At 43.2% G+C, this 19,402-nt stretch overlaps 1 protein-coding gene across 4 annotated transcripts in view; it reads left to right on the top strand.

The window, feature by feature from the left end:
- The first annotated feature begins 2,078 nt into the window (after positions 1-2,078).
- Positions 2,079-19,402, top strand: part of srgap1a (SLIT-ROBO Rho GTPase activating protein 1a) — a 96,636-nt gene continuing 79,312 nt past the window's right edge. For 3 of the 4 annotated variants that reach the window (XM_050072711.1, XM_050072713.1, XM_050072714.1), the window contains exon 1: positions 2,079-2,732. In XM_050072711.1, coding sequence (XP_049928668.1) covers positions 2,669-2,732 — 64 coding nt within the window. In that variant the 5' untranslated portion in view covers positions 2,079-2,668. The remainder of the gene's footprint in view (positions 2,733-19,402) is intronic. The other variant, XM_050072712.1, reaches the window with a different exon arrangement.

Genomic DNA, 19,402 nt, shown 5'->3' with positions numbered 1-19,402 from the left:
GCATGGGTCTAGCTAGAAAATATGGGGCCCCTGTGTATATTTTAACTAGACCTTTTATGGCCCCTCTGCAGCTGTGCCCCCTGTATATGGCTGGAGGTCCATATATTTGAAAAAGACATCCTGTCTATAGGCTCTTACTTCGGATTGAATAAGGTTTAAAGTAATTGCAAATCCTCAGAATCATTATGTGAATTTAGATTAAATGTTGGGGATTTATTAGGGAATTATTTATTTATTTATTTATTCTACCTTCATGAGGTAACAACGTCTGAACATTACAACATCAAGTTGTTACTGAGACTGAGCACATAACTCTTAAGGAAAATAAACAGAAAAATACATAAACTAAAAATTTAATAGTTAAAGGGGAACTGTGAAGCAGTTCTAGACTTTATATGCTGTGAAAGTCACATCCAAAGTCTGGCCCCGCGGCCAATCTTAGCCCACAGACCAATTTTAAATGGTCCTCGGCTTGTCTTTTAAAATATACTATATGTGGCCTTTCACACAATATTGGTTAATCAAGCAAGCTCATTTTGCATTTTTTCCGTTCACCTCACGATGGCAGAACTATCATACAGTTCGCAGACATTCTTCAACTCGGAGCAATGCAGGTGGAACTAATGTGTTTTTATAAACAGATGGTAAACAAGCAAACAAACAGATACTTAACAGCAGACATTTCCTGCTAGGTAGCAGACATGGCCAAAGCAAAAAAACTTTGACAGCAAGGGCCGCTGCTTTCAGAAGCAGTGGAAGGTTAAATACCTTTCCAATGAAAGATAAAGAAGTTATGCTGGTCTCCTTTATACATGTTTTTTCTAAAAACATAACCCATATGCAGTAAAAAGCAGCTGGACCCCCGGTATTTTGACACAGTGTCTGAAATTAACTTTTTGAGTCACCGGACCAGCTTTTTTTTACCGGCTAAAATAATACATTGCCTTTTTGTGTCACATATACATTTGTTTCAGTACATTTCATTGATATAATAAGACATTATGTTAAATACAGATTTAAAGAAGAGGCCAGAGCAAAATTTGAATCAAAATGATTGTAAGCTATTGAACAACTCATCACCACAGCCTCAGTAGGTGAATAAGTTCACTCTGGTAAGCAGTAATGCAGTGTTTATGTCTTGGGCTTTTATTGTGAAAGGTAAGAATGGAAGAAGTGAAGCTAATGCCCTGGTGCTGATAATGTGAGAGCCAATAAAGAGTTTGTCCTCTTGGTTCAGACTACAGGGTTTCCATGTTATTTATTTTATTACCTTCATAAGTATGAGCTCAAAGCTAGCGAGCAGTAGAATGACAGCAAGTGATAGTTTAGCGGATCAGCCGATGTTCCATCCGGTTAACAGTGCCACAAATCTTGAATTGCTCGAGACAATCAGCTTTGAAGCGCCATTTCGACGTGCATGTATCTCTGTTTGTGTCTGACACAGACAGCAGAAGAGCAGCCTTGTGTGCCCCTAAATGACACCAAAACGCAGTAGAGACTCTTGGCATTGTTTTTTATTCCATGACTATTTCGGTACAAATCTTTGCCCGCTAGTGTGGCAGATAGTTTACCGAGACTTACTCGCCAACTGGATAATCTACCTGCATTTGGCACTTGGCGGACCCTATTTTCACGTTATGTAATCTGGACCCCATTCAAAAGTTTGGACACCCTTGCCCTATGACATCATAAATTTGAGTTTTAGCACTCTAGTTTTTAGATTTGGGAGAGAGTTGTTCATGTTTACCAATATTTTTGGACTGTCTTAGACCTTAGGTATAACTTGTATGACTCTTGTAAATGGGTGTAGTTTGCCTTTAATATTATCATATTCTAAATTTGGCGCGGTATTTCATTATAAGTGATACTAAGGAAAACCATTATGTGTGAGCTGCAGTAGTTTAAAGTTGTAGTGAGAGTTAAATTCTGTTTCAACAGCTTACTATGGACAGGGGAAAAAAAGCCTTGAGGTTTGGTAGCAGGAGTGTCAGTCCACTGGTGTCCACTAGCTGCAGATCCCTCCCTCTCCTTCCTCTCCTCTCCTCTCCCTGCCTGGCTCCAGCTGCTGTGTGCTGCAGTCGGCCTGCCCTGTCTGCCTCTGAGCCTGCTGGGAGCTGGGGGGAGAAACCGTCGAGGGAGAGCGAGCAAGGGGGGAAGTGTGTGTGTGAGTGCGTGTGTGTGCGGGTCCCGAGCTGGAAACCAACACCAAAAAGCACACACACTCACGATTCAAGTCGACTTTAAAGCCCTCCGGACGGGTTGTTGGCACTACTTTTCAGGGAGCACACGGAGCCCCCTGAAACTTGCGTGATTGTTTTTTTCTTCTTCTGTGGTGGCAGCAGTGCTGTTGCGCCGCGCCGACTACTGAGACTTGACTGGATTCATTGGTTGGAGCAGCATTGCGCATTGGCCCCGCTGTGTATCCACCGCTTATCCAGAGAGGGAAGAGGGAACAATGAGGAGCTAAACGTTTTCTTCTTGCTCCTGGTCGAGCTTGTTGCTCAGTTAAATTCTTCTTCATTTTGTCTCGCGCCTCTTCTTCTCTGCCTCGCGGTCATTTTTCTCGTCCTGTGTGGGATGCGTCGGCTGCTGTAGGATCCCGCTTGTTGACAAACATTTTTTCTTTGCAAGAAGTTTACAACAAGCTTCGGCTATAAGAAGACAGAAAATGTCCACGCCGAGGTTCAAAAAGGATAAAGAAATCATCGCGGACTACGAGAGTCAAGTCAAAGGTAAGGGGGGAGTGAAAGCTTGTCTCGGAAATGCTTGTTGGAAAACTGTTAATTGGGACCAGGCTAACGTTAGTTCACTAAAGTTACCTGCGTATGACTCATAGCTGGTGATGTGGTGTGTTATATGAAAAAGTTGGTCAAATATGACCTCCTGTTGGTGTTTACTGCAGGCAAACAACCACATGTTTAACCAGAACATCCAATCTTTATATAACTTGAAAATACTCACAGGCCTGGTACAGTTAAATGATTTTAAATCAGCATTACAAGGGTGAGAACTCATTAGCAAATTAAAAAGATTGCTACTAGAGTTCAGGGGTGGCTTTAAGTCTTTTGTTTTGCAGTTTTGCATGTAAAAGCCAGTGAAAGCGTTCAGCAGATCCACCATTGGCCCAAAGGAAAGATCACTATCTTCCACATATACAGCCTATCAGGTTATCTGTTGTGTTCAGGTTGCACGTCCAAGCAGGTTATCAGCTGAAATATATTTAACTCCTACTTCAGGGTCTGGTGCATTTTATTATGTTGACGTGTTTAACAACCTGTTACTATCAGAGTTGGTGTGAGACTTTGTAGTCACCGCACACTTCCCACAGTATTACACAGCATGAGAATGCAGCTGAGGACAGGAAGAGCACATGTTCAGACAGCACACCTGTATTTAGATTCAGCGTGTTGCTCAGGGGTACTTCAAAAGAGCTGGTTGCTTTTTTACCATTCTGTGCCCTCTCTGTTTCCCGCTGAATGTCACCAGCCTCACTCCTAAGCATAAAACTGCTATGTGCCGGGATTTAGGTGGGTGATTTAGAGGTGTGCAAGACTCTGTAATGATGCCACCCTAACTTATCTCGTCTCCTCTTTCTCCTTCAAGCCCCCCCATGCATGCAGAGCAGAGTTAGTTTATTCCCAGACAGACCAGCACAGGAAAGAGGCAGTTGCTCCTCCAGGGTAACCATGGGGATTTGGCCCCCAGCCAACCAGCTCTGTTCTTCAGTGCCTTTAGCATGCAGAAATACCACCTATTCACATCCCCCGTATACAACCTCACATCCAGAGAAAGGGGAAGGTTAGCGGGGGTCGGGGGGGTGTAGTGTCGAGAAGGGACCACTGCTGCTTGAGGAATTACAAGATTGCATGTGGTTGAGTACAAGCGCTCATTTGCAAGGAATGTTCAGCACCCTTTCTTCTCCCTGTGAGGATGACTAAGGGCTTTCAGCCTATAATAGAGGATGATGCACAGTCATAGGAGATGCTGAACAAGAGATGTCGTTGCCTCCCATTTGTCATGCAGAACCCAGCGGGGTAATAACAACTACCTGATGCTGCTGCGAATAGCTGTTGCTAGATAGGACCACCGCAGCCTCAGTAAATCAGTTGTAAGGTGTATTGTTTTGTTGAAGATGTAAAATTAAATTCTGAGGGTGATGCACTGAGGCTTGTCATGCATTGTAAATATTCCTGTGAGGTTTTTTTTTTTTATCTTCACAGGTAGTGCCTGGCTATTTGCATAATGTACTGTACTTGTTCTTTTTGCATTGCAAATAGCTTGCGAGTTGCTTTATTTCTTCTCATTCAAATTAATTTTTTGGACGAAGACATTTTTGAAGCTGTATGAGGATCATGTTTTGTATTGCATTTAGCATCGCCGAGTTATACCCCTCTGTTTCTGTCTTGATACGAACTCACTGCAGTTCACCACGGAGAGACATAATGTTACATATTTTCACAGCCAGAGCATTCAGACATGCGCTGTCATCTCTATAAAACGTTTATGTTTATGCCTTGTTGTCAAGCATAACAATGAGAGTCTTTAGTAGGTCAGATGACTCCTGCAAATGTAGACCCTGTGTGTTCTGGGAAAATAGCTGCCAGGCTTGTTACGATATGAGTAGTTAGCAGTGGAAGAAAATGCATTCAGTCAACATTAAGTATTCTCTTTTAGAGCGGCTCCTGATTTTGCAGCTGTAAAGCGCTTTATGAGTTAAGAGTTTGTGGTGATAATGAGTGGGATCACATCTGCAGTGTAGCTGTGATAGCCAGAGGCAGACTCTGGTGAACAGACATTGATTACTCAAGAAGTAGAACAACAAGCAGCCCAGAAAACAGCCGGAGCTGATGTTTGATCTTTTGGCCTGCATCCTCTCTGTCTCACAGTTTGGAAATTTGTGTTAATTCTCACAATATTTCAACAAATATCTGGCAGCCAGTTTTGGCTCATGTTGCGTAACCACTTTGATCTGTAGTGTGACGCCCTCTGTTCCGAATTTGACAGATGACACAGTGGTCTGCCGTCATCCAGTTATCCAGCAGTTATGCAGAACTACAACGATGATCCCCCTTTTTTGAGAATCATCATTTTTATGTCCATATATATATTTTTTTTTTTTCAGAGTCATGACAGCAACTGTGTGCAGAATGGTATTGTTATTCAAGGCAGTCGATGTGAAGTATTTAATGTAGTTTTCTTTGGTGACTGTCTGAAAGCCTTCCTATGATGGCTGACACTTCTTAAACCCGACTTGTCATTCAGCTGACATTCACTTCTTAAGTACCTCCAAACAGCCTTTTTTTTCACCCTCCCACAGATGAAATGAAAATGGATGTCATTTTGGCAATTCAAGGAAATTATCCTTTTATTGAAAAGGCTCTGTAGCATGGGGATTTAATTTTTGCTAATCGCTAAATTCAGCATTTCCATCAAGACTCAGCTTGTTTTGGAAAAACAAAAACATTAAGAAGATTGGGTTAAGACAGTGGAATTTGTTTGTGCTTTATGGTGCTCATCAGTTGCAGTCAATTTAAGTCATTTAAGGCAGACTAAGAGAAGGTTGTGGGTACATTGGTATCCTGTGTGGGGCTCTGTTTCTGTAGACTGGTGGATCAGGGCATAGCAACACTGCTGTGTCTTCTCTTGGGCAAAGTGTTGGTTTGATGTCAGGCTGTGGCTTGCTGTTCGTGGCCTGGGGGTCGTGACTCTCATGGCAGGACCCCTTGAGCCTTTGTCAGGGGTCCTCTCCTGGATCATTATAAAGGCTGCCCCCTATGACCTGCCTTCACTGCCGTGTGAAATCAGAGCCCTGCCCCTTTGCATACTCAAAGTGAGTGTTCCACCCATGTTTGTATGCAGAAGGATTAAAGGCAGGAAAGTGCCCTGAGAAGGCATGGTCTTTGTTATTTTTCAAATTAATAGGATTTGTCTTGTGGTTAAAAGTCATTAGTTTATTTACATTAGCCATAGTGGGAGTTAACAGTGTCCAATTGCGTGATAGAGTATGTATATGTCCATGACATGATCCAGATGTCACATATGTGTGACATCTGGATCAGGCCGAGTCAAAACTGTAATTTTGCTTTAAATCGGTCTTTCATGTTTTTTGGAAATAAATCCAGCATGTCGCCAGACTTAAGCATGTGATGATGTGGAGAGTGTGGTGTGCTGGAAATGCCTCCTCAGATCGGTGTCCTCAAATTTGTTTTTATGGCATTCAATTTTTAATGACATGAAAGAGAGAAGTGCAGCATATTTGAGAAGCTGGTACCAGGCAGCTTTTTTACTTGATGAGTGACTTAAACTTGATCAATGAATTCTATCTATTGATGAACTAATGGTTGATTGTACTAACTAATGCTTTGTCTTTGCTTTGGGCACAAGTCCAGATACACTGTGAGAATTAAAACAGCTGTGAGACTTGGGTGTCCTTATGTCACCTTCGCCTTCTTGGTTAGTAAATATTGTCATTCGGGAGTTTGGGAGCATGAGCCAATCTGAAGGCAGCTGTCACCATAACCTGACCTATGGTGATGGTCAAATTTTGTCCCATTAACACCATGCCGGGGCCACGTGAAGTGCCTGTCTTTGCATGCTAAACCATCTAGGAATCTGTTGGGAAAATAAGATACCTTAAGGTGGATGGCAACTTGGGAACTATTGCTACAGTGGGACATTAATTGCATGGATATTGGACTATACAAATATAAAGGCTCAAATTTACCTTAATTTTCTACCACTTGTCTGCTGTCTTCCCTTTGTGGCCTTTAATTAATCTAAATAGCTGTAATATGTTATTTCACGTAAATGTTACCTTTTTTGTCACTTAAACAAACAGTTTAAACTTCCTGCAGAAGTTAAGCTGTAGCTAACACTCCACAGTGGATGATGGTGGATATCTGTGCTGCTGCGACTTCACAGCTTCTCAGAGGTGTTAGTGGAGGTTAGAGGTTGAAAGACTAATGGAATCTCAACGCCCCCTGGAGCACTCCTCCACAACATCACACACTTACCATCTGTTTTACCTACCCCTCCTTTTATAACTGTGTGTGTATCTGTCGTGTGTTTCCACCCGGTGGTATGGCATGGGGTGTGGCACTGGTGTGTGTTGGTGCATGAGTGTGCATTTGCATGGGTGGGTGAATGGTTATTGACAGCACCATCTGTGGCCACTCACCCTTTTTGCAGTTTTAATAAACTGTGCTGAGCACAAGCAAGGCTTCCCTTTGCCCGCTGTGCTTTTCATTGTAGCCATAAAGGCCACCCTGACGTTACTGCAGCCCCCTCTGACCCCTCACCTCCCACTAAAAAATCCAAACCAACCCCTATCCATGCCTCTGCATCCCTAAACCAAACAAAAAAAGGCTACAATTCAAATGGCAGTGTTGCAGACGAAGACAAAACAAGAAGCCTGGTGTATTGTCTCTAGCTGTAACCCACACTGGTTAATTCAGTTTCTTTCCAGAAACGATCAAATCAGACCCACTGTAGCATGACGGAGACTGAGGCTGTTCCACCTGTGAATGAATCGCACAGACTGAGAACCATTTAAGCTGTTGCACATGCCATATTCTGCTGCTGGTACTCCTCTCTCTGTTGGCAGTGTTGGGATATAGAGAAGAATCTCTGTGTGGGACTGATGCCTGGTAATGAGCTGGATGAGATTCAGTGTGTAGCTGTAGTGCATTAGCTAATAGGAGGTACAAGGTGTTAATGGAATTGAACCGTGCTTAGAGAGAGTAAAACAGAAATTAGAACCAAAGGGGGAAAGTGAAATGAAAGGGAGGGCTGAAGGGGGGATTTGGAGAGATTTTGGCAACTTTCTGGACAACTTTAATTCCTTTGAACCACTGCTGGGGCCCAGCAGATGGACAGACAGGAAGGCAGACAGACACAGTTTGACCATCAGGCCATGCTGCTGTCTGCCACCCAGTAGGGCTGGATTAAAGGGGAAGGAGATTGGGGGATGGGAAGGGACGCTATGAGGTCAGTGCAGGAATAAGTGAAGGCGGAGGTCATAAGCTCTGACTTGGTTGACTTGTTTTAATCTGCATCTGAGTGTGTTCAGCCGATTCATCTGCCGAATGTAAGCCGTTTATGTGTTTAGCAGTGGCGAAAGCGTTTTAAGATGAGTGCCAATGTCATATAAGTGAAGTCTCTTTGGTTCTTATTTCCTGCGTTCACTTAAACAATGTAACATCTGCCACTTTGGCTTCCTCCTTTCTGTGTCAAAGATACAACAGACCACAACAATCTGTTCACAAGCTGTGCCTTGCTGCTTGGCTCAGGTATCCCAGTCTCATGAACCCTCTGGGAACTGATAATGAGCTTTTTAGGATCCCAGATCCTCCACTCCCACTGTCAAAAGCTTCTCTATGCTCAAGATGTTACCACAACTCTTAATGTGACTGCTCCTGAATGTGTTTACTTTGGGTTTATGGATAGGTGAATACTTTTTGTCCTGACACTCCCTATAAGTCACCATACTTTGTAAAGAGCTTTATTTCGAAATGATGTAAACTAGTGAGTCATTAAGTCATCAGATCGACTACGGATGTGCTCAGAGAGGAGTGTCATAAGTGGGTGTCACACTGCTTTTACACCTACTCCACTAACTTGATTATGACCCATGTAACGGCACTTCTTAGATTATTGCAACAAGCATGTGAACACTTTAATCAGGTTATCCTACTCACATTAAGTTTATAATTGTAGTAAACCCAACTAGATTAACAACTGGCTTACTTATCAGTCCTTTGAATTACTATTGGCATGTGTACAGCATTGTCTGAGCTCATGACATAAAGTGGATAAGCATTTTGGATTGGCGTAGCTGCCTGGCTAGCAGTGGTGGAAATTTGTAGTAGTCTGTAGTATTTTTGGGAAACAGCTAAACCACAAGTTCTTTTATTCCTATTTCCGGTTAGTCTGCAGATTGCCACACAATCCTTGAGATATTAGAGGTGCTCAGGGGAGTTTTCTTGTAAACAAACAAAAGTTGTGTTTACATTCCCTGTTACCCAGCGAATCACTGATCGTATCTAAGCGGTCTAACAGAAGTATTGAATTCATTTCCTTTCACATAAAACAACAACCTTTTTGTAGTATTTTAAATCCAGCATGACTTGAATTTATGATCACTAGCTCGCAGTCTTTTCTTCTCCGTCTTTGTCGGAGCATTGGTGCATTTCTTGGTGCATTACTGCCACCTGTAGGTCAGTGGAATAGTGTGACTCTCAATTGCCCATGCGCATGCACGAGATAAACACAATGAGGATCCAGACACAAGCGGCTCCATAGTGCCACTAGAGGTGAAAAACTCAGAAGGGGACCTTTAACCTCACTATCAACACTATTTATATAGACTGTAGTTGCTGAGTACTGAATGTGCAAAGCCTTCTTTGAATCCTTCTTGAACTATCATAATCTGGGTATCTACAGGTACTGTTTCGTCTGCATGCGATTCAGGGATAGGATACATTCTTAAGGGAAAACTACAGTTCATTGCTGGTTCCTGCGTTACTGGATTTCAGCTATTACTTTGGTGAGAATAGTTTTATAACCAATAGGAGCAATGGCCAAACTAAGAATAAAACCCAACTTGTAATAAATGTAAGTTTTCCTCTAAGAAATGAGCTCATTACAGTGCCACACTGAGAACCTTTCCCCTTTGTTCCACCTTTTTGTCTGAAATGAGACAAGGCTCTGTGTAATATTATGACTCCATGAGAGCAATGAGACATAAACAATTCAGAACCCAAAGCGATAAGAAATGTCTTACGTAAAACTAAAAGATGTACGGTCTCTTAGTAACAACTAAAGTGCTGTATTCACCTTACGTGATCCCGGGCCCTCACTTGTGCTTGTATATCTCTCTACATTCGACTGCCCTCAGCTGGCACGCTTCCCAGCTCTCCTGAAATAATGCAATTCAAAACAATCAAATGTTTGGCAGGAATGACAACTAAGCAGCTTTTATTGTGCTGACAAGTCAAGCCTTGTCTGCGTTCATCAAAGGGCTCGTCATATTTCCTGCACCTGACAAAGACAAGCCAAATTACACCTGTGACTTGCTGCGTAGTTATCATTCTCACTATATGCTTAAGTGAGTACATATTAAACTTATGTAGATTTATGCAGACATACTGTATATGCAGTAATAGCTTGCAGTTTTGTCCAACTCAACTCACCCAACTCTTTGAATCAAAGTTATGCGCACAAGTCAGACCAAATCAATGCCTGATGTCAACTATCTAACTTCTTTAACAAGTTATATCCTCTGTGACTTGATCTCCTCAGGAGCTGTCTTTACAGGCAACATATAACCCCCAACATAGGGCTGGGCGGTATGACAAAATTTTCATATCATGGTTTTAAGAAAAAATCATGTCATGGTGTTTTGCTCAGGTTCGGCCAACTTGACATGCTGCTGTGTTGTGCTATGGCCTATTCAAGTGCCGGAATTTGTTATTTACCTGACAACGCCTGAACACAACACACGCTCCGCTCCATTCATTTGGGCTCCACTGACTGCGTACGGAAGCGACACGTAGAGAAGCCAGCGGGGTTGTTTACCGTTTGCGGAGCCGAGAGGCTGCATGAAATGTTAAAGCATTTTCCACCTAAGTTATTACATATATTTGAGTTATCTACAAGTTTACTGTACTGTTTGTCATCTACTCGCTTTCAAATGTCCGCCACAGACATTTACACAATGTCACGGATAAACATGGGTAAATGCATGAAAAAAAATCATCACATATCACCTCTGGTTTATTCATTTAAAAACACATTGTGCTCATTTAGCACACTATTTCATGTAGTTTTTATCTGCTGGAGGGTCGTCTAGGGGAGCGTAGCGCGACAAAAATAGAAGAGCCGCGTAAAATAGAGAGTTGTCGCGCGACAGGCGGGGGGTGTTGCGCTGCTCCCGTTGCCGGTGGAGCCACTGTAATTGATTAACGGGGCGAGCTGCTACGGGATTCGCGCTGCAGACGTGTCGCGCCGCTGACATGCCCGGTGGATCTCGGCTGTAACTATCTCGGACTCGGGACAGGTCGTCTTCGGTCAGGAAAATGCGGTCCGAGCCATGCTCTAATGTGCTCACCTGTGTGTACGCTTTGTCTGATCACGCGACTCCTCCTGGTCCCCTCCCCCGTTTTCCTTTATTCTACCTTGACCCAATGACCCCAGGGAAGCAGCCTTTGAGCTGGCAGCCCTCCTAATCAATAGCCAGAGACCACCCCTTGAGGCACGGCTGCCATGTTGGGCCACTGCCTCGAGGAGAAGTTTGGGGGGGAAATAGTGTCATAAAAAGAAGCGGTCAATGAAATGTCAACCAAAGGCTTCATCCCCCCTTGTGTCTGTTAACATGATTGAATGTAGCGTAAAGCCAAGAAGTCAACCATGTCTTTAATGTGAAAATATAATGCAGCCGTGCTGCTGTGGACATCCCAAAATGTCTACACTGTCTCATGTGGTAACTTCTGCCTCTGTCTCTGGTTCCCTCATTGCACTCAGTCTGTTTTTAGCAGTGCTGAGAGGAGTTGGAAAGAGTTTCCCATGGTCTCAGCTCTTCGCTTATCAGCCTCACTATAAAGGCTCATTGTAGGCAGCAGCAGGAGGAGGCCCGAGTCGAGTGAGCAGCCATGGCTGGTGTCTGAGCAGCCCCAGGCCGGTCTTGTGAGCTCTGGCCTGAACTCTCCTCCACCCTCCCCCGAGATGGAAACTGGAGCCATAGCTGCAGTTCCAGCCACGGATATGTGGGGGTGCTTGGAAATAAAAAAGAAAAAAAGCCATTTACGGATAAAGATCTGTCAGCCATGTTCCTCCACTGCTCACTGTGTCCCTCTGCCAGTGGTCACACATGGAGCAAGGCTCAGTTCTCCTCTGGCTGGGTTATGTCCCCTCTCACACGGTCAGTTTCTAGGCTTCAAAGACTTTCTCCATGACTAACAGCTAACATTAAAGTAAACTATAGGTGAGTGATGAAGATGTTATGTATTTATATGTTTTTTAATCCTCTAAAACATTAATGAAGCTTTTACATTCCCTGAAAACTCTCCAAGCTGCGTTGCAACATTGGTCAGCCGTTTCTATAAATAACACAATTATTGTATTGTCATGAGACCTCATGTCCTGCGGTTATTATGCAATACATGAAATAGCTCTCTTTGTATCTTCCTTTTGCATGTGATTTACAGTTAGATGAAAGAAAGAAATCCAACTGAGTCATCAAGTATTTCTAGCACACTTACACATGCACACAGAGCAGACTAATTCATAATAGACGTTGATAGGTTAAAAGCTACTGACACGCAACTTATTTGGTATTCAATTTCAGTCTGTCTCTGTCCTCTCACTGAACCCCTGCTGGCGGCCTTCTGTCCAGGACAACTTGACCCTCTGGTCACCAAACCGCTGACCTCTGCTCCTTGACCTGAATTTTCAGACCACAGCTCTGCCAACTCTGTTCAATTAGATGGGTGTGCCTGTCATGGTGACAGCAGGAATCGTGGATGCCAGTTGGCCGTTCAAACGGATAATTAATTAGTTTTCAATCCAGTGATTTTCAGGAGGGGTTTATACTCTTATGTGTAACCTAACTGCAAAGTAACTAGTAAACAATACTCCTTTTTGACTAAATTGCAATATGGAGCCACAGGAACTTAACTCAAGAACTTAATGAAACACTTAATCCCCTTTGCACATTCCTGTTTGTGTTTCCACCACATCCTCAGAACTGTGAAGGTTAAGCAAATTAGACTGATAACATATCAAAAATGCTGTTCTTTGTGTTTACTGTGGCATAACACTTGGATGAATGTGATGAATGGATGCTTGAGTTTCTAACCGTGATAAAACAACCAGCAAATTAAGTTTTGTTTCTTTTGTTCCTCTCCCCTATTTGTGCATGCTCTCATCTCGTTCGCAACTCTCTTTTCCTTCCTTCCTGCTCGAGTCAGGAAGCTGACAACATAACTTTGTTTTTAGCGTCAATTATCATGACAAATCTGTCCCCTGTTCTAGTTTTGATACCAGTGTCACCCAAAACTAAATTTAGTTCCTGGTTGCTAAAGTTGGATAAAGTTCGTACTAATTCTGTGTTTTTCCATAGTTGAGTAAGAGAGTAATTTTTAGTGTTACAAAGTCATTTAAAGCTTCTGCTACCACATTTCCATCTACTAATTACTTTAATGATGTCTATATGAGGAATCCTGTGAAGGAAGAGGCCTGGCGGAGCACGGCAGCACCGCAAGTAGCTGCAACTCAGTTCTTGGAAATCTTTGTCGTGTCATTTCTTCTTCTGGTGGTAGGTTAAGATGAAGTGGAGCACATTGCTCTCTGCAAGAAGTCCCTGCAGACTCCCGACAGCCCATTTTATTATAGTTTAATAGGAGTGGCATGAGCTGCACAGCAAAGTTAGTTTTTTAGATCAGACCGGTCTGGAAATAGAACGAGCGTGACACCGTCCCGGTCTGCCCCTTTTCTCATAACCCGAAGTAGAGCAAAGCCTATCTGACACAAATGGACATGAAGAAAATAGTATGGGGGACAATTTTTATCTCCTCCTTAATTATAGATTGTGATCTCCACTTGGAACCGGATGATAGAAATTGCTGAAGCACCATTATAGCAGGGGGAATAAGATTGTTTAGAACAATTCAAAAATGTCTGCACCGTTTGTGTGCGCGTGCATGCACTTGCTCAGTCAGCTGCCCAGCGTGGACACAGACTCTGTGGGCATGCCTCATATATCTTACTTTTTAATCAGGCAGTGTGGAGGAAGCTACCGTCTCCCCTGGGGTCCTGTGATTTGTCCTGGTTAATGGCGTGTCACAGGGGTGTGATGCATGGCAACCTGGCTGGGTGTGTGTGGCACATGCATGACTGGACTGTGGTTGCTTTCTCTCTCTCACACACACACACACACACACACACACACACACACACACACACACACACGCCCACACGCCCACAAAAGCATGGCCTCTATCTCCCGGCTCTGTGGGGGACAGAAAAGAGAAAGCCCCAGTCTTCCTCACTATAGTGTAGAGAAACAAAGCGCAGTGAAAGCTGATCTGTCTGTTCTTTTCTTCTTCCTCCCTCTTTGTCCCTTGCTCTCCCTCTCTGAGCAGCTGCCCTAAGGTCGATCACATTCTCTGGCCGTGCTCGGCTCAGATCTTGCGTGGTAAAGCATTGGGTGGATTTTTGTGGTGTTGGCCCCCGCAGGCAAAACTGGCATCAGATTTCACCTGTCCAGTCTTGTCAAGTTTGTGTTCACGCAGGGACGATGACAAAAGCTCATAATGAGATATTCTGAGATTTTTTTCAGTGGAAGACGTGTCATCTCAGCGCCTGAGAGTCAGACTGAGAGCCTGCTCTCAGAGTCAGCCACTGGTACTTAGAAAAGTGGGAGAGGATTGGCAGTTAAAGCCTCCCTGAGGGTAGGTCGGAGGAGATAACAGCACCTAACTCTCTGTCACTTCCTCCATATTGGCTTCCACTATAATTATCTGGAAATGAGGTCTTTGTGAAGCCTCCTCATTCTCTCCATGTGTGTGTGTTGGAGCTGGTCATGTTCGCCTGTCTTGGCCTCTCGTGCCCTGTAAGGAAGGGGGCTGTGGCGGGGTGTCATTGTGGACTTCCTCATTCTCCACGGCTTGGCTTTCACCAGAGTTGCTTTGTGAGAAGTCAATCCCGGCTGGCTGTGACTGTGACAAGGGGACTGATTGAGCCTCAGGCTGCAGCGCGGGATGCGGTGAGGGCGCTCAGTCTGAAACCTGAGTGAGGGGAAAAATTAGGATTTGATTTTGACTACAGCTATGTCTTTTTCAGCAATGCTGGGCACAGAGATAAGAACTGTAAATGTTCAAACTACACACAGCTTGCCTATGATGGTCTGTAATTCTGTGTAATGTTGGATATTCTGTCATTTACTCAGGCCTGGCTGGGAAACAGACACCCGTGTTAGAAACAATGACAATGGCTCTAACATGGAAACAAGAGAAAAGCAAAGCTCAACAGATTGCAGACAAAAACATTTATCAGCATCATTCATTCATCTGCTATTGCTTTGCGTCTATAGTCCACACTACTCTGGTGTTTCCGAACCCCTAAAATAGAGACCTTCGAAAATGCTGCTGGCCCTGTTTTACTTTGAAAACTGTGGGTTGTGTTTTAGTTTGGACGGCTGTAAACCTAGACCTTTGAAAATGATGACGCAGACACACATGTTTGCTTTACAATTAGGTTTTAACAGCCATGACGTGTCACACTAAACTACATTTTGGGTTGTGTGGGTAACGTTACTTCAGTCCATATGCCAGTTTTCCTCTGGAAAAATGCTCCTGCTACTGCTCTGATAGGTCGCTGTATTTGTTATGCCATACTCCCAATCTGTGTTTTCTGCCACCTTTACTGCCTTATACTTCTGTTACTCTCAGTAGCTGTGTTGTCGGCCCAAGCAAATAAATCTTATGTCTTATTTTTTGCCATTGCTCTTCTTCCTTTGTATTATTTTCTGCAACTTAGCAACCAGCCACAAAGCAGGCAATCTGCTTCCTGTTTACATCTTCACTGACATGCCAAACATATGGGAATAGTCATGTGATTTGCGTTTAGGCGTGTTAGTACGGACAGAGATCATTTCTGTGTGTACAGTGTTTGTCTGCATTTTAAAATGCCTTTTTAAAATGAACATGTATTGGTGTGGATGTGGCCTACAAGTCTACAGTCATGCTAGCAGCTCTGTGAGGCTGTACTCAGGCCCTGTGGTGCTTTGAGTTGAATGTTAACGTCAGTATGCAGATGTGCTTACAGTGGCAATATAAATATGCTGTTTATCAGTTACCATATTTGTTTAGCATTATAGCATGCTAACAGTTAGCATTAGCACTAAACACAAAAATCAGCTAAGGGTGATGGAAATGTCATTAGTTTTGCAGGTATTTGGTCATAGAAGTGAAAGCTTTGACCTGATGATGATGAGGAAGATGATGATGATACTATCCAATAGATGTTGAGACATTTCCATAAAATGAAATCCAATAGGCTCTGAGATATTGCTGTGAACCAACCCACGTTGCCACCTCTAGACCAATGCTGCTTGCATGGCTAAGAATATATTTGGACATGAATTAAGCCACTCCCTGTGCACAGGGAAGTTGTAAGCACAAATCTAACTTTCAGGGAAATAACTAAACCTCCATTTTATCAAATGTTAACACAACTGAAAGATTCTCTGTAGAAATGTCCTCTGCTGCTCATGTGTAGCCCTCAATCTGACAGAAGCATGTAATTACCCTGCCTGTTCCTGCTCCCACTCTTCTTAAGATTCCTTTGTCAGGTGAGGGTCTCTAAGGTTGATCTTGATGTTTGAGAAGAGGAATGCGAAGCAAATATTTATTCGCGCTACCGAACTCGACTGCACTGCAGTGAGCTGTCTCGATCAAGGCAGCCTCATTATTATGCCCTTGCGGTGCAGCGTTGGCCTTACAGACATTGTTGCATCAGACTGAGCAAAAAAACTTCAGATCCTCCAGTACAGCATTAAATTCCCTCTTTCTTTTAAAGTGTGCTTTGAGCTGTCAGTTTGGTTAGTTGCAGCTCGAGAAACATGGGGTTCTACTTAAAATTATGTTAAATTCTGGGAATGTTTGAAACTTGCATGATAATAAAATGATAATGATTGTAGGCTTTAGATGGTCCCTCTTTCCTGGGCTCTGATGTTTCATTCAAAGCCCTTAAACAGCTATTAAAAATGCACGTGTGCATATTTGGTTGAAACTCTGAAGTGTATCATATCAGCATAATTATATCTCTTTGATTTTAGATTATGCTTTTGCTTTGAAGTTTGGCTCTTGGCAAAATATCTGCGGCGTTTTCCTGTGGCTGTAGGAGAAGACCCTGTTGGTGGAAATCTGCTTAAATGTATATTTTTATTAGTTTGTCTCTTTCTGTTTAATGTCAACATCGACTCAGCTAATTATAGAGCCTCTAAAGTAGACAAAATATCTTCACTTTCTTGTAAACCAGTGTTATGTATCCATTTGTCCATAATATCATTATTCAGATAAAATAATCAGATTTGGCTTTGTGCACGAGAGGACTCATTGCCAGGGGAGTCTTTTCCTCCTGTGTATGTGAAATGATTCTTAAACCCTCAGCTCTTAGGCAAAGCCCCCACCAATATCCTCCACCTGCCCTTAATTCTCTACCCTCAATCTTCAATCCCAGCTTTAGCTCACCCATCCATGCACCTCATTACTCTAGCCCCCAACCTGCCCCTCTTAGCCTCAACCCCTGTGCCCTCAATCCCCACGCCTGTGACCAGCCACACTGAAGGCTAAATTCGTACTGATGCTCTTCCTCTGACATTCAGAATGAGTCGAGGCATCAACAGACCGGGTCGTAGAGGTCAAATATGGGTCTCTTTAGTCTGTGATCAGGCCTGGTTTAGTTCAGATGGAGCAGCTGGTCAGGTCTTGACACTTCTCGAGGTGTTCTGAAAATCAAAACGTTTTCTCTGCGGACACATGAAGATGGTCTGCTGCATAAAACGCTGCAAATATGTGCCTGCCAAGTTTGTTTGAGGTTTTAGTACGACAGAGACGAAGCCTCTTAGCTCAACGAAATGTGCTGCTCATCAATGCTGCTCCGACTCTGAGGTTCCCTCTCTTAGCCCACTGATGTCAGATTTATTAATCTTGTGGGATAGTGCCAACTATTCATTTACAGGATCTTTTTGTTCATATTGTAGATAAAAACTGTTGATTAGTGTATTATTAAACTGCAGAGAGAATTCAGCTAAAAAACTTAAACAGACCAAACTAATTTCTTGCAAGGCAAACACAATGTGTGATGGCTAAACATACCCACAAGTGAGGGAGAAAGCTAAACAGACAGAGTAGGAGGCAGACTTGATCTGACTCAGTGAGCTCCAGCTTTCCCATACTCCTCATGGGACGGCAGCTGTCCAGATACGTCAGGTGTGTGATCTGCCTTAACTCTGATCCCCATGTCCCACTGAGGTGAAGTCATCCACAGGGATGACCACATCAGTAGTGACTTAGGTAACCTCACTGGGAACTGATGCGGAAATAGTTTCCAGTTTAATACTTCAGTTAGTTGAGCTTGTTTCTCATGACTGACATGATTAATTGTATTCAGCAGGTGTTAGCCACAACATTTAACATCATCTAGGAAACAGAGGGTCGGATGCTCTGAAGCTGACTGAGGTGTTTGACTCAACTCTGTGAACATTAGCAGGCAGACGGACTCTAACCTTGAGACACTGTTGAGATTTAATTAAGCGCATTTCGATACATCTACCAATGCTCTCTGTGTACTAATACTGATATTACAGTTTGCTTCATCACAAGGTGTCTCAATCACTCTGAGTTTAATGAAGGCTGTATATTTGAGCACAGTTGAAAGACAACTCTTATATCACTCTGTCCTTCCTGCCAGAGATCAGACTCCACATTCCCCAAAGTGAATATGTTTACATGAGGCTGAAGCCGTCTCCAAGAGTGGATTATTTCAGCTGTCACAACTCTGAGCACCAGGTGGGAAAAGATGAACTGTTTTTCCTTAGAGGAGTTTGGGGGAAGTTTCTGCTTCTTGTACAATGTTTTCAGCTCAACCGTGCTACAGAAAAGTTTGGAATAGGAGGACGATTTTAATGCTGGAGTGAATTTTCCACTCTTCCTGTTGCCAGCCGTAGCTAGACCAGAGCTAGTAGCTTCCTAAAATGCCCTTTATGGTCAGCTACCTATAAAATACAGTTGCAAGTTCAACAGTTTGGCTCAGTTGATGTCACTCGACTGTATATGTCTGCATCATTTTGTACTGTAATCAGTGAGTATGTGTATGTTACTTCACGTAACTCCAGTCCATTGCTCCAGAACGTCTCTCATGACCTGCAGATCCTTTTCAGTCAAATGTCCCATCACTTATTCAGACAGACAGATTGGAAAGATGACAGATGGGAGTATACAGACAGAACAGGAGACAGACAAATGACTCACACAAACAGGACATCAACTAAACAAACATTAATACATCATATTAACACTCACCAGGCTACCACACAAGGACACTGTGTGCTACTTAGAGTCTAATTTAAAGGCATTACCCTCGTAATCAATACTGCCTGTGTGTAGACACAGTGGGGTTTGTAAAAGTATTTTTAGAGAGGGCTGAATGGGCGCGTGTGTGTGTGGTGTGCATGCATATAGAGAGTGTACAATAGGACAAACTTTCAGCTGTGCTTTGTCTTAGCCAGCTGCTCCTTTGCAGATAAGATGTTTTATCCATCTTTTCTGACCTTGAAAGTAGCCTTGTCTCTTTCAACTTGTGTTTCAGAGACACTTTTTTTTTGGGAAAATGTATAGCTTGA

Source organism: Epinephelus moara, chromosome 20 (assembly GCF_006386435.1).
Source record: "Epinephelus moara isolate mb chromosome 20, YSFRI_EMoa_1.0, whole genome shotgun sequence".
Lineage (NCBI taxonomy): Eukaryota > Metazoa > Chordata > Actinopteri > Perciformes > Serranidae > Epinephelus > Epinephelus moara.
The sequence above is the reverse complement of the archived record's forward strand: the minus strand, read 5'-3'. Positions and strand labels throughout refer to the sequence as shown.